Raw genomic sequence first — 27,063 nt, 5'->3', positions numbered from 1 at the left:
TTCTTCGCGAAATGTATCAGGCCAGGACTTTATGAAAGGTAAAAGAGGTTGCGGTTGGTATGGCCCACGTACATGACGAATACAGGGGAAATTACCGATACAGGCACTGGATGTTGGTGATCAATGGGAAGACTGAAGCCAGACAGGATAGCAATGATGAGACTGTGACAGCAGTGCTTACAGGTCAGATGTTCATTTTGCAACAGCGACAGGAAGCAATTAGTGTTGTGTAGAATAGTGTTATATTATCATTTAGGGTTGCAGAAGTAGGCGTGAAGGGGCGCCGACTCAAAGATGCCGTGCAGACCCCTGAGCACTTTGTTGAGTGGTAAAGATAACAAAGGTGGGATTGGCGGCGGACTGTGCATAGAACACGGTGATCTTGAGGTGTCCAATCTGCAGGTGACATCAAGGTTGACCGAAAGAGGCAGCACAGGAAGTAGATTCCCGACTTACGCCCACGATGGATTTATTTTAGTGCGTTCTCCTCGTCTGCATGCATCTTCTCCAGATACTTCAGTTCCATCTAGTGCACACAATAATACTCATGAGGGATTGTCCAACATCCGAAGCAGCTCTCCTTAAAACAAAAGGCCTTGAAACTCAGTTGCTCATCTGCTCGATAAATAATGACCAATGATTATAGAAATTCTGTGAACCTCCTAAGCATAGCCCACAAGTAGAACATTTGTACAGGGTGATTTCTCACCATCGGAGTGATGTGACAACTTCCTGTGATGCAGCTTCCTGTGATCGTAGTTACTGTGGCATCCACAGCCCTACACGACGCCACAACGTTCAACTGACTTATGGGAAAAGCGCATCATGCCAGATAATGACCCCACAGTCATTAATGGCTAGCCTGTCAATAATGCTACATATTTACCGCATTAGAATTGCCTAATAAAATAATGCAGACAACGCGACATAGGTTGACAACAGAGCCTTGTTCTTAATTACATGTGACCCCCGACTTACGCCGGCTCGACTTGTGACCCTCCGCTTTTACGACCTTTGTTATAGTAATTAAGACCCCCACAGTAACGACCAAAACTCGTATCTACGACCACCTAACAGCTGCTACCGACACCGAGTCGGTTGGCAACAAATCTGCGCGTGTTATGGGCACAATCGTCACCAGGTAGCGCTGCTTTGTTCTTCTGCTGAATGCCTATGTACAGTCTCGCCCGACAGTCTGCAGCTGCACCGAGAGCAAACGCAGCATCTCTTTCACATCGCTCCTCACTTCTTCGTAAATTCTCTGTAAATTTAGAAAAAAATTTTTTTTTCACCTTTCGCTACGGCTTAAAAGAAGATGCAGAAAAGTACTTGAGGATTTTCAAATATAAGTGTCTGTTTTTACTTAATAAATGTGTGTAAAGGTTATTTTAAGTTACAATAATGTTTGTTCGGGTTGTTTTCATAAATTTTCGTGGTAAATGTTTGTATTACATGGTATGTAATGGGTTTACCAAGAATGCAACTCCAATGTATAATATTGCGCCTATGGGAAATAGGGGTTCGACTTAGGTCGAAGGTGCGGGGGTCGCCTGTACAGTCAACTTTGTCTTGGCTTTGTAACAACAAAAAAGCTACCTGTGTGCAAAGTTACGCAGCCTTGTCTGAATCCTCACTATTGGTGCTTGCATCCTCCAGATTCTCAGCAGGCCCATGGGTTGAGAACTCCCGTCCCGGACTATCCCCTAGATGCCATCTAACGCTCGCTCTATCTCCTCCAGCCGCTTCAGCGCTTCTCTGCGCTTCCGCTCAATGTCCTGGGCCCGCCCAGCAGGGGCCTCGCTCGTCCCATCCACATCCTCCTTGAGCTTCCTCCCATCATTCTCTGCCTGTGGGCTCAGGCTATCACTATCTCGTCGGTGACTCCTCATCCCCGACGGTTCCTCTCCGACATCATCACTACTCTGCTGCTGCTGATGACTCTCCCGATGCTGCTCTACGTAATCATTCTGCTCCTGCTCTCGCTGGTTCGGCGGTTTCTGTCGATTCTGTTGTTGCTGCCGATTGCGCACCTCCTCCTGCTGCTGATGCTGCTGTTGCTCTTGCTGGTTCTGCTGCTGGTTCTGCTGCTGGTGCTGCTGCCGCTCGTGCTCGGCGAGCTTTGCAGCCACGACGGCGAGGTGACGCCGGATGTACTCCTCGTCAGGCGCCATGGCCAGCGCCTCGCGCAGGCAGTCGTGTGCACGCGCTAGCTCGCCCTCCTCGAACATCACTACGCACAGGTTGTGCTTGGCCTGCGAGTTGCCCGGCTCGGCGGCCAGCGCCCGCTGGAAGGCGCGCCTGGCGCCGGCCGCGTCACCCCGCCGGTTCAGCAGCACGTCGCCCTGCAGCACCAGCGCCTTGGCGTGCTGCGGGTGGTGCTCCAGCAGCTGCTCGAGCACGGGCAGCGCGTCCAGCTCGTGCCGCGACTGCACCAGCAGCAGCGCCAGGTTGAAGAGCGCGCCGCGGAAGTCGGGCCGCAGGGCGACGGCGCGCCGGAGCCAGCGCTCCGCCTCGTCTGCGCGGCCCATGTCGGTGGCCACCATGCCCAGGTTGAAGTAGGCCTTCTCGTCGGAGGGCTCCAGTTCGGCGTAGCGCAGGAGCCGCCCGTGAGCCTCCTCCAGCAGATCGCTGGCACCTGCGGAGATGGAGAGGGGGGGGGGAGCGGGCAGGCAAGTGAGGAGGCGGATTCTAAGGCGCTGTAATTCAGCAAGCCGTTTGCAAAAATAATATTTTAAAATACTTAAAAAAAAACACGCTTTAATGAAATGTACCATACGAGTAAGAGTAATGGCAGAACTCCACGACTCCAGGAAGATACCGCGAAGGCTCGCCATAAGTAAGGGACCTGTGGTGATTTACAGCCAACGTGAGTTGAGCGCGGACAATTAGACCCAAGCCGAAACATAACATATAAAAAAGATCGTTTAAAAATATATATTTTATATTTTTTATGATAGAATATGGTATTGTCACCAGTATGGCATACGTATATCAAGTTTGCAGTCGATACGACATTGGGAAGTGGGTTAAAATCGAGTTACAAGATTTGAGGATACGACAACAGAGTGAGTTAAATAAAAGCGTGTAAAAACAGATGTTAAACAGTCACCATTCGTCCCATCCAATGAGATTGAGATGTGTAGTGTCACTTGTGGCTCTTGACGAGGTTTTGAGTTCGTTTTTTGAATGACGGCAGTGACTCAGCGGTTCGGGAAGCTCAGTGACCGACTGCTCCAGGCACGTGAGCCAGCAGTCGCCAAACATTGTTTCTGTCTTAAATCAAAGTTGGTGGATGAGTTCTGATGTTTGCACACTGAAACAGGTACTCCTAGAAGGCCCAAGACTGGTTCAGATTTTGGCCAATATGCAATGCTTTATTAATTTGTGTCACCCTTGTACAGGGGCCACGCTAGTCTTCTCTGTATCATTCCAAAGTACACAACGACTAAGAAGCCCTGTGTAGCCTTTAACAGACTGTTGGGGCAAGTGCTGTTCACAAGTACCTATGAAGGTCGGCACAGCACAACACACTAAACTACCGTAAACAATTTTTAGTTTACCATGACCCTCCTGTATACCAGGCGCCCGAGGGAGTGAGTGGTCAGCACCACGCCCGGCTGCCTTTGTCTCTCTAAGTGGCGATGTCTACACACCACACCCGGTAATCATTTGAGGCCGAGTTCGACCTACTGCCAAGTACACGCACATGTGCGCACGCACGCACCAGTCTCCTGGATGAGCAGGGCGGAGTTGAAGAGCGCGAGGCGGTGCGCTGGCTTGAGGGCGAGCGCGCGCTCAAAGTGGGCGAGGGCGTCGCGCGGCTGCCGCAGCTCGATGTGTACAATGGCCAGGTTGTACCAGAGGTCGGCGTTGTCCCCGTCCAGCGCCACGGCCTTTTCGTATGCCGCGCGCGCCTCTGGCAGCCGCTGCATCTTCAGCAGCAGCTCCCCACTAACCGCAGAGGGGTCATGAGGTCACAGGGTTATGGGTAAGTGCGGGGTCACAAGGTCACAGGCAGCGACAATTGTCTGAAATGATAAATTCGTTTCAATTTTGTCTTGGTGTTGATACAAGACCTTGACACAGAGTGATGTTGAGAATGCCGAGTGAAAAAGTAGGTCTCGCAAAACTGCATTGTGGGTATGGAATTAGAACTAAACATTATCATCTGGCCGAGTGGCGCTATGCTTAAAGTGTAGGCAAGGTTTCAATTTCAAATTTCATTCGAAGACTGACTTACCAAAAATATGAGTACCACTTTGTACAAAATCAAGACAGTAATTGTTGCATAGACAGGCTGGCTCTCACCATGAGAATATGTAATTTCCACCGGTGGATCACAGCTGCCACTTTGGCTTTCAAAGAATATGACAAAAAGGTATTAAATATGCAAAATGGAAGACTTTGCATGATGATAGCTCAGCCTCTCAGCAGAAAATCATTCAACAAAGGAACTTTGGCAGTGTCACCACAGACGTGTTTTACTCCCATAACGGCTCATCAGTGAGCCCAAGCCCAGCTACGAACCAACAAAGAAAGGACAAAGTGTTTTAAGGGACAATTTGGCACGCCGACCGCTGACAGCACAGCGAGCGACCGCACAAAGGGGTGTCATACCGGCTGATGTAGGCCTGCGTGAAGTCGGGCCGCATGGCAATGGCCTGGCGGTACAGCGAGTCGGCCTCCTGCAGGCGAGACTCGTTGGTGCGAATGATGCTCGCCAGGTGCAGGTACACGTTCAGGTGATTTGGAGCCACTCGCGCTGAATACTTCCTGCCTGGCACCACCTGGTGGGGGGAGGACACGGGGAAAGTCCGGTGGAAACTAGATGGTTCAGTTGCAGAGATTCCTGGGTAACAACATTATTCATCAAACTGTGCAGGGTCGTGGATTTGGGTGACTGGGAGGGCAGGCAGATGTGTTGAGATGAGAGGGTATGTGTGAGAGAGTGGGATAGCTGTTTGGGGAGCAGGTAGATAGGTGGGACAGTGGGTGGATGGGAGAGTGGTAAAGTATAAAGGAGAGTGGAAGAGTGGGTGAGCAAGTGAGTAATAAGGTGGGCGAGAGGGTAGAAAACATGAAAGGGTGATGTGAGATTAGTGACGTGAACTGCAGAGCAGGAGAGTAGCCAAGTGAGCTGTCAGAAGAGTGGGTGGGAGAGTGGGAGAATACAATGGCTGCGTAGGTGAGTGAGGGGATGACGAATGATCACGTGAGTGGGAGATTGGATTCCAGGGTGAGGGTAAGAGTGGCTGAGAAAGTGGGTGATAAGATGAGAGAGTGGGCAGGGGAGTGTGGTCAATCAGAGAGGAGTGCACTTAACCTCAATGGGAGGGTGAGAGTAAGCGGGTGATCGGGTGAGCAGGTGGGAGTTTGGGTGGGTATGGATGATGGGTGGAGAGCACAATGCACAGACGAATGGGTGATGGGGCGGGGTAGGTTCATAGCAAGCCGCTGGGTCAATGAAGAGAAGGCGGGCAGATGAGTCCGATGGTGGGGGGGGGTTGGGGGCAGCGCAGCATAGCCCCACCTGCGGCATGAGCGCCTTGGCCTGTGTGTAGGCGTCCTCGGCCTCCCGCGTGCGATTCAGATTCTTGAAAGTGCGGCCCACGTTCATGTGCGCACCGACATCATCTGCAGCGCATAGAGCGACGTAAAAAAACGTCAGCGGGGAGCGAAACGGCACTGCTACTTTGCGGGGCGGGCGGGCGGGCGAGCGAGCACTGGTGGGGGGCAAGTGTGGTGCGACCGTGATGCCGTGTGGTCGTGCAAGAGGCAGCACCGGGCTGGACGCGCGCCGCCTGAAGGAAGTAGTTCAGTGCCCCCGTGTAGTTCATCTGATTCTCCAGCGAGTGGCCCACGTTGTTCCACAGCTTCGCGTTGTTTTTGTTCACCTGCAAAGAAGGAGGGGGGGGGGGGAGGTTTATCAGGGGGCATATTCAGGGCTGTATACGGCTCTTTAAAAAGATACATTTCCCAGCAACTTTATCCCACCTGTGCTATTGGTGCTATGTCATGAGACAAAATAGCCATTCCGAGGTCTGGCACAGCAGTACAACGCTTCGTGTTAGCGAACGGCCCACCAGAAGTGGACATCAGAGAGATACTCTTGAGATCCCTTCAAGTGGAAGAGAAACCAGGATCCCAGTGGTGCCATCCCATTGCCATCGGGCTACCTGGGTTTGTGTACAGCTCTTAACTATGACAGCTAAGCATGGTGAGGGCACACATGCAATTAAGCTCGTTGGATGCTATGGTTGGCAGATTAGGTATATTTGTAAGACTATCATATCCACAGGGCTGCAAGGTAGCTAAGAGACTGCAGTACACCAAACGGTTTCTCGATTCATCCGTGAGAACGAGTGAGTGTTATCGCATCTAATGTGTCATTTTTCTCCTAGTACTCTGGTTTTCTTTTCGAAGACAAAAATTCCTGCACAAGAAACTGGTCTATGTGGGACCTTCCTAAATATAAGTTTTAAGAATGAGTGAGGATTTCATGAATAAATATTAATATAGATGTTTTCAAACTATACTAAATTATCTACGAACAAGCCTAGCTATTGTAGGATAAAAGTATTTTCTTAGGTGGAAAGACAGATATATGAATGAGACATTGTTTGCTTATCTATATTAATATTTACATGCTCCCCAAGGTACGCAAATGATTATTTTTGGTTTTCTATTGTAGAGGGTCAGTTAGTAGCCATCCGTCAATGAAAATAAATACCAATCCACTGATTGAACTTTTGACTTTGCGGAATAAAGGGTTATCTGTTGTAATATATTAAGACGTTTAACTCTATGCATTCTCCGACAACCACCAGATGTCTGGGAATTTCCACAGCAATTCTTTACAGAAATGTGATTGGAGCCACTTCAATAGGCTCCCTTTTAAGTTCTGTAAAGCGTATTTTCTTGCAAGCCATCCAAAAAATTATATTTTTAAATATTCATAAATAGTCTTCAAATGTGAGCTTTCCTAAATCAGATACGATTTTAATGTTTTTGGTGCAGTCACTGATAAGCACTATGAAGCCATCAAACACGCTATGTTTGGAAAAAAATTATATTTCCACTGATGTGAACGCATAATTCTCAGATTTAATAAGCAAAGAGAGCAGTATATCATGATTACATGTGATATTTCAGCATAAGGCATTCCACACGGACATATCTGAATGAAGAGCCTCACTTGATTGACTGGAATTCCAAATTGGATTTTTTTTATTGTGTTTGTACTGTGCTGCTCAGTTTGTGCCAGTTTGCATCAAAAGGTTTATGTGGATCATATGTCATACCCAAGGCAAATAATATGTCATGAGAGCAGCAGAAAAACAACCCTCCCTCAATATTTCATTCATCAAAGAGTAATTAAGAAGCAGTCATTTATTTTCCATGGACAAAAAACCCCCACAAAAATGAGTGTGCAGACTCATGTTGCCCTGCGTGACATGGTTGGAAATTCCGAGACCGTTTTACAAGCGGGAGGAAACGGGAGTATGTGGGAAATCCCCAGCATTGGAATCCATAATTAGCAAACATCTAAGTACGGTGCACTCTGCACTGCCCCGTTTCTGGCCACCTCAAAGGCCTACCGGGTAGCAGTCTCACATCAACAACATTATCTCCAATGAACTAAAAATAGATTATTATTTTAGGTAAGGCCCACTGAGCTACATAATTTTTTCAGAAGCGACCTGGCCACAAATTATAGCTCAACGAAGTGGCTTATCATGTGGACATTTATAGCAGGCAAATACTCTAAACGCATGTTTCTAAATGTGGAGGGAAAAACTGGAGACCCGGAGAAAAATCCACATGACAACGGGGAGAACATGCAAATTCCAAATATACAGGCATCAGGGTGGGGATCGAACCCACGAACTCCTGCATACCAGGCAAGGTATTTAACATCTCGCCACCATGGCGACCCTGGATTAGTGGCACGCACCATCAACCTACTAAAATATCTAATAAACCAACGTGTCATATTCTAACACCAGGCAACTTTCCCAAATTGGAACGTAACAAAATAACACTTGACTCGATAAAAAAGGAAGCTCACGATAGGGGAGAACAATTGTGTGGAGCATAGGTGGAAAGTACAACAATGGTAAAGAGACTTCGGCAAAAATTGCATTATGGGCAGTTTGCAACACGGCGGACAAGGATGCATTTCTACTTCACGATCGAGCCACAGCCAGACACGAACTGCAAATATTGCTCGTGATGGGAAAGGGCACAGTTAAGCAATGGGATACCTGAAAATGTCTGCAACACAATGGTCATCATGATGCTTTTCTGAAGTTTTATATATTCATAAATATTACAGACAAAGCACACAAATGCATAAAATAACACATACAAGCATGCAAAAACAAGTGAATGTGTACAAATATACGAATCACTTGAGTGCACATTGCAAACACGTGCATGTGTACTTAGTCAGATCTAGCACGATTCACGGAATCCAATTATTTCCAGATGAAGTAAACTTTTCTACTAAAAGATTATTTCGTGTTACGTACAGTCCAAATGTGAAACCATTCCCTTCTCACTTCCCCATTTACTATTTAAACAGCTCTCACTCTCACCCAACACACAAAAGACAAAGATCCCCCATGTCACCTTGAACAGACTGCTGTCGCAAGTGCTGTATGCACATATGAAGGCCACCACGGCACACCAGGGTGGCCAATACCATGCCTGGCCGCCTTTGTCTCCCCAGTGCTGATGTTTACACAACCACACCAGGTACTCATTTAAAGCTGAGTCCACCTAGGAGAGGTCCAGGCCCTGTTCAAATATTTGCGACTGTTAGTGATCGTGAGTGGGAATCGAACTTGGTTCACCGGGTGTTTTGGCACAGTGCCTAACCACTGCACAACTGCTCCCCTACGACATGAACTCTCTCCTGAAGCCTTCTCATGGCGAGCAGACCTCGACACTGGCGTTTACCTCCTGAACATATTGCCATACACAAGAGGAGAACCGCTCCTCTCAACAAAGACAAAGCTCCCCCTTATAGCCTTAACAGTCTGTAGGGGCAAGTGCTGTTAGCGAGCACCTATAAAGGCCGGCACGGCACACGAGGGGGTGGGTGGCCAACACCACGCCCGCCCGCCCTTGTCTCCCTCGTGGCGATGTTTACACATCGCACCAGGTACTCATTTGAGGCTGAGTCGACCTAGGGCAGGGGTCGGCAACCTACGGCTCCGGAGCCGCATGCGGCTCTTTACGGGCTGCTTCTTGACGATATGTACGTATGTACAGTATGTACATAGATGCATTGCGGCTCTTGAAATACTGAATTTTGTACCGAATTGGAAAGAAATGGCTCTTCTTGTTATTTTGGTTGCCGACCCCTGACCTAGGGGAGGCCCAGGAGCGGTTCAGATAATCGTCACTGGTGTTGGCTGTGAGCAGGAATCGAACCAGGGTCGCCAGGTTCGAAGCGCAGCACGCTAACCGCTATACTATCGCTCCCCTCTCAACACACACCTACACATCATTAAGTCAACTCCGGTATTCAGAAACAATGAACCAATGTCATTCACAAAACTACCCAGTTCACATTCGACTATTCTGAGGGTGCAAAGCTTTGGCTGATTAACTGGGGCCACATATGTATGACTCATTGCCGAAGCAATCTAAAAGGTTTAAAGCATGCTGGACTCCCAAGTCCGAAGTCCGTGCGCTCACAGATGCCAGAAATACAGAGCTTTGGATATGGGTAGGTGGATCACGCCGAGATCATTGTGTGGTGTTCAAGTCTCGTTATGTTATTCGGTGTGAGAAGGACCGACAGTTACACACAAAATGATGTAGGACATCACATCGTGTATCGTCATAGTGCCGTACAGCGTGACTCAACTATGCAAGCCGCTATTCCAACGATCTGTGTTGTGCAATTTGAAGCTTTACACGCGAAAGGAGTTAATTTTGCAACCTTTCGTGACGTTGTACAGTGTGACAAGGGCTTAAGCTGTCATAAAATGGGATTGTAGTAAACTTTTTTTTTTAAAGGTTGAGGAGGTAAAAGTACAGCAACTTCTGATCAACACAATTCAACCGATGCTCAACAGCTGCAGCAATAACCAATATCATTCTGCGGTTAACGTGTGCACGGCAGAATATTTGCGGTGAACAATACTTCACAAGCGCTTACACAGTACTCTACTGATAAACTACTGTGCATAGAATCAGAATCTTAATTTAGACAGGAGAAATCTGATGAGCTAAGAATCTCTTTTTCACAGATGTCCAGTCGGGGTGTGTCAGAGACATCGTGCAAAACCAATGCCACACTCTCCCCTCAGGAATATGACAAGAGATCTGCAGAGTAGTTACTGTACCGTATGATCCACTCCAACAGTTGGCTGTCTAACATGCTGAGCAGTTCACTTGTAGAGCACAATCAATAAGTAAACACTACATCATATTTCCTTATCTCCACATGATAAAAAAAAAAGTATTTCAAATATCGCCACGGCCTTCTGAGAGTGAATAATTTCACCAGCGATGATTGAGGGCCATGAGGCGAATGGCAAATAAATATAAATTTGAAGAAGACATTATCTGCTTACTTATTTTGTATAGCACACTGCCAGCCAGTGAACCATTTGTGTGTCGTTATCAGTAGAGTTATGGGCTGTACGGTATTTCACGGAAGCTTGGATAAATAAGGTCCAAAGATACAAAAAGTTTACTTCATAAACTACCCATTCTATCGCTTCTTGATTAAAACTATATATTTGTTATTTACACCATCGCTTGTAAACATGTCACAACCACCGCCTGAACCACACAGTGGTGAGTCAGAAAGACGCTTACTGTGGTCCAAGCCTCAATCCCACACTGGTTATATTTTAACTCCCACCATAGTCTGAGTCAAGCATAAATTGGAATCGAATGTGCCCTGAATCCCACACCAGTCAGTTTCTTGATAACATATGCACCAGAAAGAATAATGGTTGTGTCGCAGGGTCAATCACTTATATAGTGCAGTCCATATTTTCTCTAAGGGGATAATAAGATCCACATATTAAGTTCCAAAGAAAATGCCATTTTGTTCACTTTATGTATTCTTTCCGACTAAAAATTGTCAATGCACATTCTCACATGTTAAACCAATACCTAAAAGTATTTGCTATCTCTTGTTTCAGGAAGTCATCAAACAACACAGACATGAAGATATAAAAACATGGTTGACCGTGTTTCTCCCATATTTCACTATGGCCCTTCTCTACAGCACACAAATGCTATGAAGGACCATTGCCTCAAACATCGCCTACTACACATTTTAGCCACAGTTGTTATTGACGAATATGTTGCTCTATCCTGACACTATCCTTAACCCCAACACACCTCTGGTGCTTAACAACCCCCACCCCCCACCGCCACTTCCCCCTTTCAATGTCTATTCTGTCTCCGCTGCTGCTGCGTGCAGCGTGCGTGCTCTTGTCCGAGCGATACCTTGAGCGCCGACGTGAAAAGCGTGTACTCCGTCTCCCAGTCGCCGTTGCGGTGCACGGTCTTGACGGCATGCGTCGCCAGCAGGAGGACCAGGCCAGCCCACGTCAGCACGCGCACGGCCCTGCGAGCGTTACAAGAAGTGAAGGTTACCCAACGTCCAATGATATCGGTAACGACGGTGCCACTCGTAGTTGCGTCTTGACACGGCCGTGTCCGTCGACACCTCTCATCGCCAGAAATGCTGTGCGTTTTTTTTTGTAATGAATCATCTGTAATAAGATACATACGTTTTTGTATCCATGTGGTACATTTTTAGTCTGTGTTTCACCTGCACAGTATTCTTCGTGCTGCATGCATGCGCTGTCATATCTTTGGAACTGTCATTTGTATATTATCTCTTTTGTGTGGCCTTCGAGTGCCCTCTCATCTATCTACTTCAGTTTTTCTTTCATCTGTCCATGACAGGGTGAGAGAGAATGGGAGCATTTCTCCAGGGATGGAATGGGAATATAAACTGTTGTCAAGATCATGGGTATGGGATGAAAACATTCCCTTTGTCACTCCCTAGCCCCACATACAATACAATGTGGATTTTCATTACACCAGAATTCAAATGCATCTCAATACAATGCACCAAACACTGGGACACAGATATATATACTATGTGATACAAATGTGGAATACAAATGCTAACTCATAAATGTTGTGGTGCCTCCTTCAAGACAGCCCAAAATTAAGAACAGCTGGAATTCCTCGGTACTGTGAGATCTAAGTTCTAACCAGGATGCCTTTCTTAGCTTACGACATCTGAAGTAGAAATCTTGTGGATTCAGGGTGATTTTGGTTAAGAGTCACTGTTTCTATTCAATTCATATCTGCCTGTGTATCTGCATGTGTTTTGTCGGTATGTATGTACGTATACACGCCTAAAAGACTATCACTCTGTATTTCTTCATTGCCAAGCTGTTTAACGGCCATCTTTCTGGCATTCTCAGTAAGATGCAGACCAGTGTGAGATCGTGCGAAAAAGTTCCGGACCTCAAAACGACCTTCCCCTTCCGCACAAACGCTGATCTTTTATCAGAGGAACATCCCGTTTGTAATACCGAGGAGTCAACAATGCCCCCCATTGTTAACAATGACAGGAGTATGCAAGTCTGCCTCGAAGACACATCTTTTTGAAAAATCACCAGGCATTCTAAGCTATTCCAAGAAGAGGGGTCACATAACCCAAATGGAAATGATCCAGCTGTAACACAAGATAGAACAATAGCTTTAGACTCGAAATCATTGCCAGTGTTTCTCTTTCCTGTTATCATATGTAAAAGCGTCAGTTATTAATGAAGTGTCGTGATTGCCAGATGGTCTTCCGGTAAAATTATTTTGAATAAAATTCATGCAGTAACTTGTTATTCGTGACAATTTTAGGAAAACTTATAAGTAATTAAAAATGTTCTCGTGCCAAAATATGTATTGAACATTGCTTATCAGCCCATGTACCCGGTCATGGGTCAACGGTGGAAATTCCGCTGTCTATGATAGGGACTGGTGCATTCAAAGAGGCAAAGCCTGTTGACTTCCCAAAAAGCTGTGCTTATTTTATTAACCCAGGACAAAAGAAGGCCTGTAGCGATCACAAAAATGGGATTTCAACTCACAACCTTCCGATTGTGAGTTGGACATCGTTTTTAAATGTGCCATCCACCTGGGTGGATGGAACAGTGGTCCGTACACTCCATTTAAAAAGGTCGCCGATTTTAATTCACAGTCGGGGGTCAACTCAGCCCTGCATACGAGTAACCCTTATCCTGCGAGGCTCGTTAAAGTGAGCAATGCTTTGTGGGATCTCAAAAATGGCTGGCCTATGGCGAAACCAATCCCACCATTGGAATGTGGATGTTTTTTTTATAACCCTTAATCCAGTGCCCCTGAATGAACTTGAGCACAACACATGCTTGTTTTGACACAACAATATTTTTGACGATACTTTAAATTCTATTGGGTCAACAGGTTTTGGTTAAGCATTTGCTTCAGATGACAATGACTTTGGCCTGGCAGTGTTTACACATGAGCCAGCACTGCATTTCTGGATGTGACCAAGCATTTTTTAAACAATGGAATGAGCACCGGCCAAGACTTCATTCCGCACACAGCACAGAAGCATAAGTCTCTTGCAGAAAATGACTGCGCCAAGAGCTCACATCGCATTCATCACGTGTGACAGGAGTGCTGACTGTTCCAGGAACCATAGAAAATGTGGAATGCCGCGATAGCATCTCAAGTAAAATATATGTACACGTTTCATGCATGCACATGAACAAGCTATGGGGTTGTCATAATGTTATCTACTGCATGACAAACTCAACCACAAATGTTTTTCAACTATTATGTAACGTGCTGCCTTGCATATTAATGGTAATAACATTAATAAATGCAGAGGCAAGTGAGTTTGTGCACAGAATGTCAATGCAACGTTTCTATATCATTGTTTGTTTCTATGACAGTGTTTAATGTAAGATGCTTTCATGCAAATGTGATTTTGTGGTGTCAAAGAGAATTGAGGCAGTGCTCATTTCTTATTTACAGCCCTGAGCCGGTGGTGGAATTTCCACATTCTTATGGCAGAGGTGAATCAATCCATAGGACAACCACTATTGACTCCCCACAAAGCAATATGCATTTTATTGATCCAAGCAGATGATGGTCTGAGTCGATGGCTAACCAGAGTTAGAACAAGCAACCTTCTGATTGTGAACCGCTTGTTCTACCGCTCAGCTGCCGGTCCCGGACTGGTACAAGATTGTGCATGTTTCCACAGTTATGTTCTAATTTTTATATCACCGTCATATCCCAAGGTGAATAAAGTTTAACGTGTAAATCTCAATGCAAAGAACGCATCACCTCATGTCATAGAATGGCACTGAAAGATGGCGTCAGCAACTACTTCTGAAGGCCTTTAAATAAGTGTCTTGTTATTTGTACGAACCTGTAACTATTGTGGCAAGACATAGGGACAATTACAACCTCTGTAATATCCAAAATTACTTGGCCGACCAAATTCAATGTACAGTAAAACCTTGGATTGCGAGCATAATTCGTTCCGGAAACGTATTCGTAATCCAAAGCACTCGTATATCAAAGCGAATTTCCCCATTAGAAAAACAACCCAAAAATACTGTATTCATATAAAAATGATGAATACAAAATACATTTTATATTTTTATTATTTACATTTAATATAAAGTAATCAAATGTATTAATTACATTGAATCGTGGCTGGTGTGAGGGAGACGAGAGAGAGGCGAGGAGGGTTATTGTGTAGGACGACTTTCACTTGCAGTACAGTTACTAAAGAACAGTCACTACACTTGGACACTAAATAAAAAACATGCTTTACGCACACACTCGTGGTCACAACACTATAGTAAACAGTATACGCTCGCACGGATGTTGACTATACGAGTGAGGCATGCCGACTGAGACCGAGCATGGGAGACGATTACCCACAATCCTGCATCGAGAGAGAAGAACCATCGGCTCAGTTGTGATCACGTGACACTCGGCAGACAAAACATATACTGTACGTACTACAGTACTCGTATTGCAAGACCTCGCTCGTTTATCAAATTAATATTTATTTAAAAAATTGCTCGTCTTGCAAAACACTCGCAGACCATGTTACTCGCAATCCAAGGTTTTACTGTAATAGCATTTTTAGTGAGGTCATTAGTGTCAGTAAGCATTACAGAACTGCCAGGCCGTGTAAATAGAAAAATAATGTATTCTAAAATTGCATAAATAATAAGCTAGTATTTAGTCTCCGCCCCGATTAGTTTAAACATTTCAGAATTTCACATGGCAATCACAGCACCGTTTGGTCAAGAAGATCATATAATCAAGACCAAAGTATGTCACGGAACCACATTCACCGATGGAGTCACTTAATAACCAGTTGTTGACTCACACCGTCTTATTTACTCCCCCTTCTTGACTCTATTGCTTAAGTCTTTGTTTTCTCTCCGATTTACGTAATTGTTCGATTAGTTTCTGCTGGTCGAGAATTTTGTACAAAAGTTGGTACGCCAACAGGGAGTTTCTTTGCTGTGCACAGCATTTGCATGATTTATCTTGGCCACACACGCACTTTGGCTCCCACAGACTAGAGCAATGGGTCGGAGAACCATAAAACTAGGCTGCCTTTGTGCATGCGGGGCCAGGATGTATACACATATAGCAGCAATAACAAGCACCGTCTGGCACTGCTTTTGTAATAATTTCTAAGCATGTGGTCGTATTTCCTCCAAAAAAAAGGCAAATCACCTGTGTGTAATAACTGCCTGCATGCAACCAGCAGGAAAAGGATTCATCGATATTTCGTTTTTTATGGGTGTCTAAGGTTCTTTGGCAAAACGATAAGGGATCTAAACAAGCACTTGACAGAGGTATCATCCAAACATGGATGAACATGAACCTTCCTCGCAATGAACAAATGATGGGCTCCAGTACTTCAGTCTAGACCAGGGGCCGGTAACCTGCGGCTCCAGAACCGCATGTGGCTCTATTAAGGACTGCGGTGCGGCTTTTGAAATTGTCAAAAAAATGGCTCTTCTTGTTATTTTGGTTTCTGACCCCTGACCACGGAAGTCCAGTTCACCATGGAAGTCCAGTTCACCATGGCCATGGGTCAGCAACCTGCTGCTCCCTCATTAAGGACTACCGTATTTTCCCGCATATAACCCGCGGGGTAAACCACTTTATACAAACAAAACAAGACCCTGTGGGTTATATGGAGGTGAGGGCTATCCCAAAAAGATTTTACACGTGTGACGTGTCATAACGCGTTAAATGTTTTCATGGTAGGACTATCCACTATGCAACACTTACATTTGACTAAAGCACTCCTGAATAAACCACTCACACTAAAATTGCACATGTTATCACGTTTTAAATGATTCGAATTGTTTGTACAATGAAACGACAATGTTTGAAGTGGACGCACTTTGTATACCGGCGACGGGAGAGCTGGGAGAGAGGTGGGGGTTGGGGGGTGGGGCAATGGAGTTACCGTAGTTCCGCTATTATCTGCGCAGTGCGCAATCTATCAGTACTAAAACTGTACTTACTTATCTACCAGTTATGTGTTACTTATTTATTGGATATTTACTTTTGTTACTTATTTACTGTTTCACGTTCACTCGTTTCCGGTTAGTTTGTTTTCTTTGTGCACGTTATGATTTTAATGTTAACAATTGATAGTGGAATGTATTACAAATGTAAACTTCATATAAATGATGGAATTAAGCTGCGGTAACGACGTTAAAGATATGAATGCATGCGGGGTATATGGAGGTGCGGGCTATCTGAAAGTTGTTTTACACAAAAGGCTATTTTTGCGGGGTATATGCGTCTGCGGGTTATATGCGTATGCGGGCTATATGCGGGAAAATACGGTACTTTGTGACGTTATTTATTAAGGACTATCTCGTATTCACATGCATTGCAGCTCTTTAAATATTGTTTTTTTAACAAATTAAAAAAAATTCTCTTTTTGTTGTTTTGGTTACCGACCCCTGGTCTCGACCCTTCACATGGCTGAGAGTCAAAGATAAAAACCGCATCGTCGTATTGCAGGCGGAAGTCTCCCACCATAAACCTTACCAACTGACAATGCGTCTCGTCTATGGGACCATACATCTGCCAAATCTATGGCTGCTAGCCGGTCGCCAAGTTTTCATCGTTTTCCATTGACCTCAGAGTGACTGCATGGGACATCCAGCTGGGCAACGAGTGGTTGAGATGCCCGAGACCTAGGCGTCGCATGGAAGCCTCCTATGCTTTCAGAGTCATGACGAACAGAAGAGTAAAACTCCGCTGTCCTTCTGGAGGTAGATCCCGATGGTCCCATAATCACACGGTCTGCGTTCAGCGTCCAGTATTTGAACCATCATTCTTACCATGCCGAACGGGGCAGGCTCCTCTTTGAAGACCAGAAGATAGCCTTGCCTGATGACTGAGGGTCCATTCATCTTTAAATGATGCCTCTCACCTGACAGTGAAGTGGGACAGGTGCTACCACAATAGGGGAATGGGGTGCAGATCGGGGACAATCCTGCCATCAGTGGTAGGACCCCCCCAAGGGAGCTGAATTGGTGTGGACTGGAAACCTTCGGGTCAAGGTGCTACTTCATTTCTCCTTCTCCTGGAGCTTAAAGGTCCTCGACCTATAAGGCCCATTTTCTGTTGATGCCAGTGTGACAAGAGCTCTTTCTGCAAGGCCTGAGAGTGGTCCACAGAATTGTTTGAACAGTGACAACTCTGGATGTTTCTGGGTTGTACAAAAAATGAACAGGTTCGAATATTTGTTTAACAACCACTGCACATGCGTGTGTGCACGCATGTGCGCTTGAACCGAACCGTACCTGAGGTGAGACAGCCTGTACCATCCCATGGCCACGACCATGCAGAAGCCCATGCTGGGCACATAGAGAACGCGCTCTGCCACGACAAACCCCACGGGGAAGAAGAGGTTGCAGGCTGGGATGAAAGGCAGCACCAGCAGAGACAGAGCCTGCACGGGAGATGAATGAACAGGTGATACTCATTACCCACAAAGTGCCTTGCCACAAATGAACCACAATACCTTGCTCATCTCAAGGAGCATCAACCATCACACGAACTCCAGCCATCCTCGAACAAAGATAGCCATTGCATTGCGTGCTTTCAGGAATGCTTCTGCAGCCATCTGGAACGCTTTTCCGTTTGATATTCGGATGCCACTACAGCTAATGCACTTTTAAATCTCAATTGAAAACTAATTTCTTAAGAACTGCTTATGTGCTTAGCTTTTTGTCTTTCCACTGTACCTCCGATTAGCACGGTTGGCTACATACGGTACGATGCAAAAGAAATTCAACATACATACATACGTGAGATGATATGCCTCTGTCAATGTCTGTCTCTGTCTTGGTCTCCCTGCCTCCCTTTCTCTCAGTCTGTCTCATTATTTGGCACTATCTCCATCTCATTCTGTATCAGTCTATCCTTCTCTACTCTCAATGCATCCATCTCACTTCATCTTAGTCTCTCCATTTCATTCTTCCTCCACATTTCACATCGCCAATCAAAACGGGAGATTGACATTTCGACATCAGATGACTTCCTGACAACATTCGTTGTGTTGATGAGCAGCACATGCAGGCACAAACACACTGAACAGGAGCATCGTGCGAAGGATGTCGTCTTGCTCCCTAGCATATTAAAGTAGAATCCTGTTTCCATCCCTCTGTCTCTTGTCTCCCCCCCCCCCTCCGACACACGTGTCATCCCGGGCCCCGTACCATGGCGAGCGCCCGGTCACCAGTGAGGGCGCGTTGAGCCAGGCAGCCGAGCGCGGCGTACATCGCCAGCGTGGCCATGTTGCGGGGGTCGGCAAGCGTCACCAGCAGCGGCACCGTGCCCATGGTCCAGTCGCAGCAGAGTGTAGCGGGACACAGCAGCAGCCACGCGTTGAGTGGCAGCAGGTAGTTGTAGGTGAGCTGGCGTGCAGGCCAGCCGCTCACGGCTGCCGGGTTGTCGAACCTTCGAGGGACACACGCGGCACTAACCTCACCGCATTGTGTTTACCGACGCAAAGGCCCAGAATCACTTTTTAAAAAGTTCATACTCGTGGGATTTATATATTAACCGTAGTTCATGTTAAGCAACACGTGCTTACAGCAATTCCTAAGCTATGGCCAGTTGACGGTGAAGGTTTTAGAAACTAGTTGCAGCCATAGGAATGTGAAATTTTCATACTTTGGAGATAACTAGTAGAGTGAATTGGCACATATCGGACAGGTCTGCAAAAACTGATGGACATGTTCATTTGAGCAGTGAAAAACTTGAGCATGAACTTCAAACAGCACTAACCCAGCAAGTTGGCCCTGTTGCAGTTAAGTCAGTCAACTCACATTCAAAGGGACGTGGGGCTTAAACCAGTTTCTCAACTCACTTGGTGAAGACAGGCAACTGCGACTGGATGACCTGCACTCGCAGCAGCAGTAGAAGCAGTGTGCTGGACACAAGGACCAGCAGTTTGGCAGCGGTGGTGCGCACCCACGGGGGCAGCCCAGTGCCGCCTCCCTTCTCGCTCACCACAACTGCGCGTGCTGCACTCAGCACATCGCGCAGCGTCAGCTGCAACAAATAAACCACCACCGCCAATAATTATTCATTCACCCACCACCATCACTCCAAAACAATAACCACTGGGATATATTCCCTATGACCAAATCATCATACATATTTCATTGGATCTCAGATGCCAAGCAGGGTTGAGGCTGGACAGTGCTTGGATGGGTGGCCAGGAGGGCTTGCCATGTGTTATAGGTGTGGGGGGCTGCAAGGTGGCTAGGGGATGTCAGTATTAAATGCTTGATTCCTGGCCGCAGTTAACATCAGTAGCAGGTGATATCTGAACCGGTACTGAAGCCACTTTTCACCAAATGGCAATGACCAGCTCACAGAAGTATGGTTAAATAACCCAAATGACTTTGGGGAGGGGCCTTCATCCGGCAGTGAATTACCAACGGGCTGTAAATTATATTGTTGTATATGCAGCGTAAAACACTTCAATACATTTCTTTAACTTCGGGTTATTTTCTCCCAATGTAAATATTTACCTCGAGACCGTGTGACTCTGTCCTTCATTTGTATTTGGCTGCCGTATGCTTCTGCACACACGCATGGGTGCGTGCAATATTCACGTTGTGCTCCAGACTGTAGCAGGGTGAGTTGCGTGCAAGTAACAGAAAGATGAGTTTCATGTATCACATTGTGTGCAGCCCTCTTGCTCGAATCCTTCTGATTCTGCTTATTCTCATGTCCTGCCACCACAGTAACACGTTTATCCAGTATTGGGCACATGATGATATTGGCTGGTCTGTGGCCATGGCGAGGTCCTTCAAATTCTGCCGGCTCCTACAGGAGCTCCTACAGGAGCCGGCAGACTGACAGGTCTTGCGTGGTTTGCGTTCCACCGCAGTCACACGTGTCGATATCGTCAGATCAGCCACGCTTTCCGCACGTTAACTTTTGAGTTCGAAGGTCATTTAGACGCATCGAGGCCGACCGATTTCACTCGGCACCAGTGGCAAGGAGTTTGCCAAAGTAGACTTGCGCTTGCGACGTCGTTAATTATTGCATCAAGCCGCGTTTTCCCACATTTCCAGTCGTGTGGCCGTCCGTTGTTTATCAAGCAGTTCCAGGAAGCTTTTCCGTGATTGCTGGCAGCATCAAAATGTGGTGTGGCCATGTAATGGGCGTCTTAGTGTCCTCAACCCGTATCTCTGCATCTTGATTTTTTTCGGTGTATCTGTGTGTCTCTCTCTGTACCTGCATATTTCTACGGTGTGGACATGTAACGGATGTCTCACGTGTTCTCAAGTCATCATGATCATTACATTTTACGAGCAACCGGCCACCCCCCCCCGCCCACCCCCGCCAATGTCTGGTGGGGCGATTCCGGTGACCATATTTTTTTTATTTTTAGGCATCCAGTAATGCATCATCTGCTGTAATTTGGCACAAGGTCCAGCCTCGCCCCCAACCCCGCCTCCCCATGGCACTGCCAATGTGGGTGAAGCTGCCGCCACAATTGTAAGCTACGTGCTCTGTAGTACAGCACCATCTTCGGGTGGAGCATTGCAAACGTAATTCCCAAAGTCGCCTTGAGCGTAAACTGAAACTTTAAATAGGCAATGACAACCTGGAGCAAGCAGATGCATTTATATATGAACCTTATGGCGGTACCCCGGGGTACCATAGTACCCCGGCTCTCGCATCATGTCCGTGATGCAGTCATTTTTTGTCTGTTGATGGTCGGCGATGCGGCAATCGACTCATCTCGACGAGCTGTACACTATGCGCTAATAAAAGTTGAATTTTTCTATAACGAATTTTTAATGGTAATGTTTGGCGTTTCGACATCGCGGAGTAGCACTGATTTCGGATTGATTGGTACCCCAGTCGCGGAGCTAACTACACCCCTGGGAAAAATTTTGTCCCAGAAATAAAATATTTAATTGCCTCGGCCATTTTGTATTATTTGGTACCCCGGGGTATCGCCATAAGGATCATATGTATATGTAGGAGGCCTGATATTAAAATTTTATTAACCCCAGATACATTTGGAACAAATGTAACAAGCTCTGAAATAATTAAGACAGGACTATAAAAACTAAAGCAAAGGTATGACACGATGGCGAGCCCACTAACCATATATGGATTGTAAGAATGGAACATGCCCAAAGCTGATGACAAAAAGTGTGAACTGCAAAGATGAGCTGGATGAGGCGATTCATAGGTGTCCAAGCAACCTGTAGCGTGACCTTGTTTAAAAGGGAAGTGCTCGGTCAACGGTTTAACACCCACAGTAATAATCAGGGCGGTCACTGGGTTCTAACCGTGAAGCTCTGCAACAGGCCGCGAACGCGGTACCGCTAGGCCATGTCACCAACCCCTACGATGTGCCCTGGGGCAGGCAATTAGAAGTAGAACCTGTGATGCGCCTAGTGCCACGGTGTGCAAATTCACACCGGTAATACTCTCAGGTCACCCGGGTCATGTGCAATTTATTTGCAGTGGCACAGACATTTATACGTGTAAATGTAAATATCAATCCGACAGCTTTTTTGCCGGAGACAATAGGAAAATATTCTCAAAAAGATACGGCCATTAAAGCCACGATAAGTGCGTGTACATACAGAGCCCCTTTGTGACTCCACTGCTGGATAGAGGGCTTTCTCACACCTTACAGGTCATGTGGGTCAACTGACCATACTTGACCATGCTGGTCAGTGCTGCTTGAAGGTGGAGAGAGCATAGATGTGGGCGCAGGTACAGATATTTGCACCAATGTCCTCTGCTACCTACAACATAGCCCCACTAGCAGTATGCCTTTATCATTCATTTTATGCATGGTGATCACCCATCCAAGCACTATCCACCCAGGCTCAAACCTGCTTAGCTTCTGAGATCTGCCAAGACTTGGGTGCATTCCTGGCTGATTTTGTCACAGGCAGACAATATATGAACTCCACTAAATGTATAAAGATGGGAGGTGTTCACATAACCAATGGCCCTGCAGTCTGCAACGCTTAACAGACAGACAGGGGGACAGAAGGACACATGTTGGACGTACGCCTTGAGCGACGAAGACTTCATAGACGCAGCAGACGCCGATGACGGTGAGACCCTGCTCCTTGCAGAGAGTGGCGAGCGCCACGAGGAGAACCGTCAGCGTGATCGGCCACCACACTGCACAGCACAGCGTCATCCGGAACACACACACACGCCTTACTTCTACGTACATGATACCAATATACATACACATAGTGTCTTCCCCACCCTCCCCTCCCCACCCAGCCCCTCCCTGCACGACGGACGGACGCAATAATCCCCTGTGGGCTGGTGTAACCAGGAGGTTCCAACCAGATAAACACTCAACATAATTTACGCCACTTTCCGCAGCTAATAAAGCAAATCAACCCAGGTGATGCATTTAAAATAATAACACATGTCAAGCTCTAAAACATAACTCAGATTTTAAATTCCTTAACAAAAAGAATGACATTTTAAGGTCAGATGTAAAATGAGAAGGGCTGTTTTACCAATGGAATTTTTGGGTCCCTTGGACTTGGTGTAGGTCAGGAAGGCGGACAGGAAGAATATGGAAGACAGGAGCTCAGCTCTTCCCACTACACCTGTTACCTGCAGTGGGGACAAAGTCAAGTGAAAGTGCATGCCAGTTTAAAACTAAAATAATGTATTTATTGTAATAACAAGCATTGTGATTAGTGCTTATGTCTATTGATTAAAATGCAAATTCACTGTAAAAATCAAGTCAAAGTGTCTCCCTGCTCAGATGAGCAATGGGGCAATGCTTATCTCCAATGGTGGCCCTGAGCCAGAGATGGGAATTCCATGTTCCCATGGCAGAGCAGGTTTACCACCTACAGGATGCCCTAAGTGCAAATAAGCATGATAAATTACCCCTGCATGCACCGGTGAATGGCGCACAGCTCTGTACATGATTGTGTTAAACTTAAGTTTGTTTACGGTTTGAAGATAGTTATTCATCTGTATGGCCAGAGATGAGTGTAATCTAATACACACACTAGAATGATGACACATGAAGGCCAACAATTGTATGCTTGGAATGTTTCATTATGTGATGTGTGGCTCTGATGTGAGTGATATATGTAAAAAAAAAAAAATTTGTTTGGTCTGTGTCCAAATGTCAACATGACTGTAAAAAATAGAATTGGGTGAAAATTGTAAATGTCTGAAGCAAATTAGCAAACCTCTCCAAAAGAGGGACTTTAGATAACAGACTGACCAAACAGTCTCTGATGATGGGCCTTGAGCGAATAGACTCACATGGTTTCCACCAGTGTCTCTAAGACAATTCACTTTCAGACTGATCAGCAATGTACATGCTAATCCAATGGTGGATGGGGGCCTTCCAACGCCATGGGTGTTTGGGGATTATTTTACCACACTTCACCCTGGTCAGAGTGGACTGAAGGCAGGAAACGCATAGCCACGGGAGAACAAAAGTACGGTACGACAATGGACTTTGCTGGTACCGACCTCTATCACCCACCACGTAACCCCGCAGCAGCACAACAAACCCATCGTGTGCGGCGATCGCCCACTCAAACGCAATCCTTGCCTCAACCCTACAGGCAAAATGCCAGTTGATTTGGTCACACAGCATTAACACTCAAGACGGACAACACTCACGGCCTCGGTGTGCACCGGGTGCAAGGCGAACAGGGCTGCGGCGACACGACTGGCACCGGGACTCAGCAGGAGGCGGCATGCGCGCAGGTACAGCACGCACACGAGCCAGTGCAGCACGCCGTTCACTGCGTGGTAGCTTGCGGGATCCAGGCCGCTCACCATGTAGTTCAGGCGGAAGGTGAACACCGTGAGCGGTCGGTAAGACTTGTGGCTCTTCTCCTAGATCAGGCGGTCGACAACCAAAATAACAAGAGACGTTTTTTTCAAATTCGGTAAAAAAACACAATATATCTACAGACCGTTGTTGATAAATAACGTCACGAAGAGGTCCCTGAAGAGCCGAATGCGGCTCTGGATTCGAAAGGTTGCCGACCCGTCGTAGATAGATGGATACAGAACGCGTGTACATCCAATAATAACAACAAAAACATACAGCCCCTTGTTAAGCTACTGTGGGATGAAAGCTGACCTCCGCCATGGGCGTGCCCCAGAAGTCATTGCGCAGGAGGTTGACGAGCGGCGTAGACGGCCGGAGATCTTTGTTGTCGCGGATCGCCGAGATGTCGTCGAACACAAAGCCGCAGTGCAGGCTGTTGTAATAGCAGGCGGCCACCAGCACAGCCAGCCCGCCCGCCTCCCAGTAGCCCCCGGCCACCATTACGAATCCTGTTGGGGGCAGTTGTTGTTGAACTTCTTTCGCACCGTACGTAGCCAACAGCGCTATTCGGAGTTACGGGGAAGAAACAACAAACGAAACACAAAAAAGCAGTTGGGATAAATGGAAGCAGTCGACTCCTGTTAGCAAGTCGATGTGCACAGTGCATCTCTCATTTATTTGCATGACCTCAGAACTAGGTTGACAATTGAACATGGAAAAAACCATGGCAGAGAATGAGGCAGGCCTAGAAAAGAAGTGGTGAACCAGGATCTAAAAGACAGTGGAGTGGATGGGGGGGATGGCCCAGGACAGACACGAGTGGACAGAGGACCAGGGAGACCCTCAGTGGGAACATTTCCAGGAAGAACTAAGTTGAAAATATACACTTAAAGGAGGATGCAACAAAAAAATCTAATTGTAGCTATGAAACTAAGCTGTATGTCTTGAGCTGCGTGACATACGTTTGAAACTATTTTTTTTAGAAAATGCACTTTACTTTAAACTAACCGTCAGATAAACCATCATAGCAACTCTAGTGAAACCGATTTCATTGAGAATGGAAACGTGTTAATGAAGTGACAAATGTGCCGATTCACTTGACAATAACTTTCTCATCAAGCTTAAAACGGATTACAGACGGCCTGGGATGAAAGATAAGTCGTGTATCTACAAGATACGCTATGTGGTTATGGCTGCAATTTCCTTCAAATGCGGTGTGCCCCGAACCATACGGCATGACCTTTACATACCCTAGCAAATGCTCAAATTATTCAAATTACAGTGTATCAAAACAATGCTGCTTCCCAATTGTTCCTATTTCAGCCAGCCTTCACAGAATAAATATCGATGCAACCATACATGATTTACTGGACAGCGCATGCTTGTAAAAGCATGCCGTTATTCGTCGTGTTTATGGGTGGTAAATGGCACACATAATTGTCTGGCATGTACTAAAGCAATGTACATATACGATATATATAGCACCGTGGTGGTAAGAACACGAGATTAAAATAGGAAGCACTTAAGTGCACTATTAAGCCTACTGTGATTAGCACCCAATGCAACGTTATTTCTCACAATTTAAGGTCGTGATTTGGAGTGCATTGACGTGTCTCTAGTAGTTACAGGGGGTTACGTAAACAAATTACATGAGTGACCGCTATCAGGTGTCAGATGAGTGTCGGCGTCTGTCGAGTTTGAATTGCAGGTGTCGAAGTGGTGTCTGGCTAGCGGTGGTTAGGTGACTGATGACTGCTAAATGGTAGGCCAAGTGTCGTCAGGTGGGTGTTTAGGTGTCAATGTTAAGGTGTCTTTGACGGCTGTCGAACACTTCGTGTTTGGCGAGTAGTGTTTGGTGTGAATGGTGCCGTGGTGTCAATCAGGTGATCGCTATCCGGTGCTTATGTCCACAGGTCACTCAACGTTATAATGCCGAGGATAACACACCACATACGGCATACTACACGCTCGTATGTCTCCCAGTTCAAACAAGCGCCGAGAGAAACTCATACCCTTCAGTCACCCGAACCCAATGGTGTCAATTCCACATTGCCATGACGGGTCCGGTACACAATTCCAAAATCCGTTTACAACTAACAAATGCGCAGCATTATGAGTCATTGCCTTTGTCAGTGCGGGTTGGTAAAGTAGCTGAGAGCATAGCAGTTTAGTAAGCGCATAGAAGTACAGTACAGCGTCACACTCTGCGATTGCCTGCGTCGTACAATTCTAATACCACACAACATCAAAGCAGCACGCGGCTGGACATTGACACGACGCAAGGCTGCTAAAAGCAATAGCAACCGAAGCACTTTAATGACCGTAACGGCAACAACAACTCAAAACCATTCATTACAACTTAAGGCCTTCGCTCACAAACTTAGCGGCCCAGGCCCTATCCTAGCCCCCCCCCATCGTTAGCCCGGCGACTCAAACCGGCGGCGGCTACGGCTCTCGCGCCAAACTCATCGGCGGTAAACCTCGGACGATGCCCGCGTTCACGTGGAGATCGCCTAAGCAGTGGAGTGGTGTCCGCGCGAGGTTTCAGTGGCACCGCGGGAAAACTTTTTTTTTCCTTGAGGTTTTTCTTTTTTTCTTTGAGGCGAATTTTGACCGCCGTCGCCTGGAAACCGCCTACAGCCTTC

At 46.5% G+C, this 27,063-nt stretch overlaps 1 protein-coding gene and 1 non-coding gene across 4 annotated transcripts; both read right to left on the bottom strand.

Moving 5' to 3' along the window:
• Positions 1-27,063, bottom strand: TMTC3 (transmembrane O-mannosyltransferase targeting cadherins 3). Of its 3 annotated transcripts, XM_061559835.1 has the most exons (15): positions 26,899-27,063; positions 24,731-24,981; positions 24,262-24,480; positions 23,127-23,226; positions 22,658-22,773; positions 19,469-19,653; positions 18,816-19,056; positions 17,898-18,046; positions 11,479-11,599; positions 5,783-5,894; positions 5,531-5,634; positions 4,618-4,787; positions 3,725-3,951; positions 2,031-2,635; positions 1-526 (listed from the first exon to the last, which is right to left on the bottom strand). In XM_061559835.1, the coding sequence occupies exons 2-15, from the start codon at positions 24,917-24,919 to the stop codon at positions 470-472; spliced, it is 2,595 nt and encodes an 864-aa protein (XP_061415819.1). In that variant the 5' UTR covers positions 24,920-24,981; positions 26,899-27,063; the 3' UTR covers positions 1-469. The 3 variants fall into 3 exon arrangements, with proteins under 3 accessions (XP_061415819.1, XP_061415817.1, XP_061415818.1); XM_061559833.1 differs by having other exon boundaries at positions 1-2,635; XM_061559834.1 differs by having other exon boundaries at positions 1-2,635; positions 24,731-24,927.
• Positions 3,359-3,465, bottom strand: LOC133348102 (U6 spliceosomal RNA). Its single transcript, XR_009755780.1, has one exon. It is a non-coding gene; the product is annotated as a U6 spliceosomal RNA (small nuclear RNA).

This window comes from Lethenteron reissneri, chromosome 26 (genome assembly GCF_015708825.2).
Source record: "Lethenteron reissneri isolate LAM-NWPU_2019-01 chromosome 26, ASM1570882v1, whole genome shotgun sequence".
Classification (NCBI taxonomy): Eukaryota; Metazoa; Chordata; class Hyperoartia; order Petromyzontiformes; family Petromyzontidae; genus Lethenteron; species Lethenteron reissneri.
The sequence above is the reverse complement of the archived record's forward strand: the minus strand, read 5'-3'. Positions and strand labels throughout refer to the sequence as shown.

Coding starts and splice junctions, on each gene's coding strand:
- TMTC3 (XM_061559833.1), bottom strand. CDS start 24,919: ATGGTGGCCGGGGGCTACTGGGAGGCGGGCGGGCTGGCTGTGCTGGTG. Junction 24,481..24,730: donor GGGGCACGCCCATGGCGGAG/GTCAGCTTTCAT, acceptor CGCCTGATCTAG/GAGAAGAGCCACAAGTCTTA. Junction 5,895..11,478: donor TTTTCACGTCGGCGCTCAAG/GTATCGCTCGGA, acceptor CCTTCTTTGCAG/GTGAACAAAAACAACGCGAA.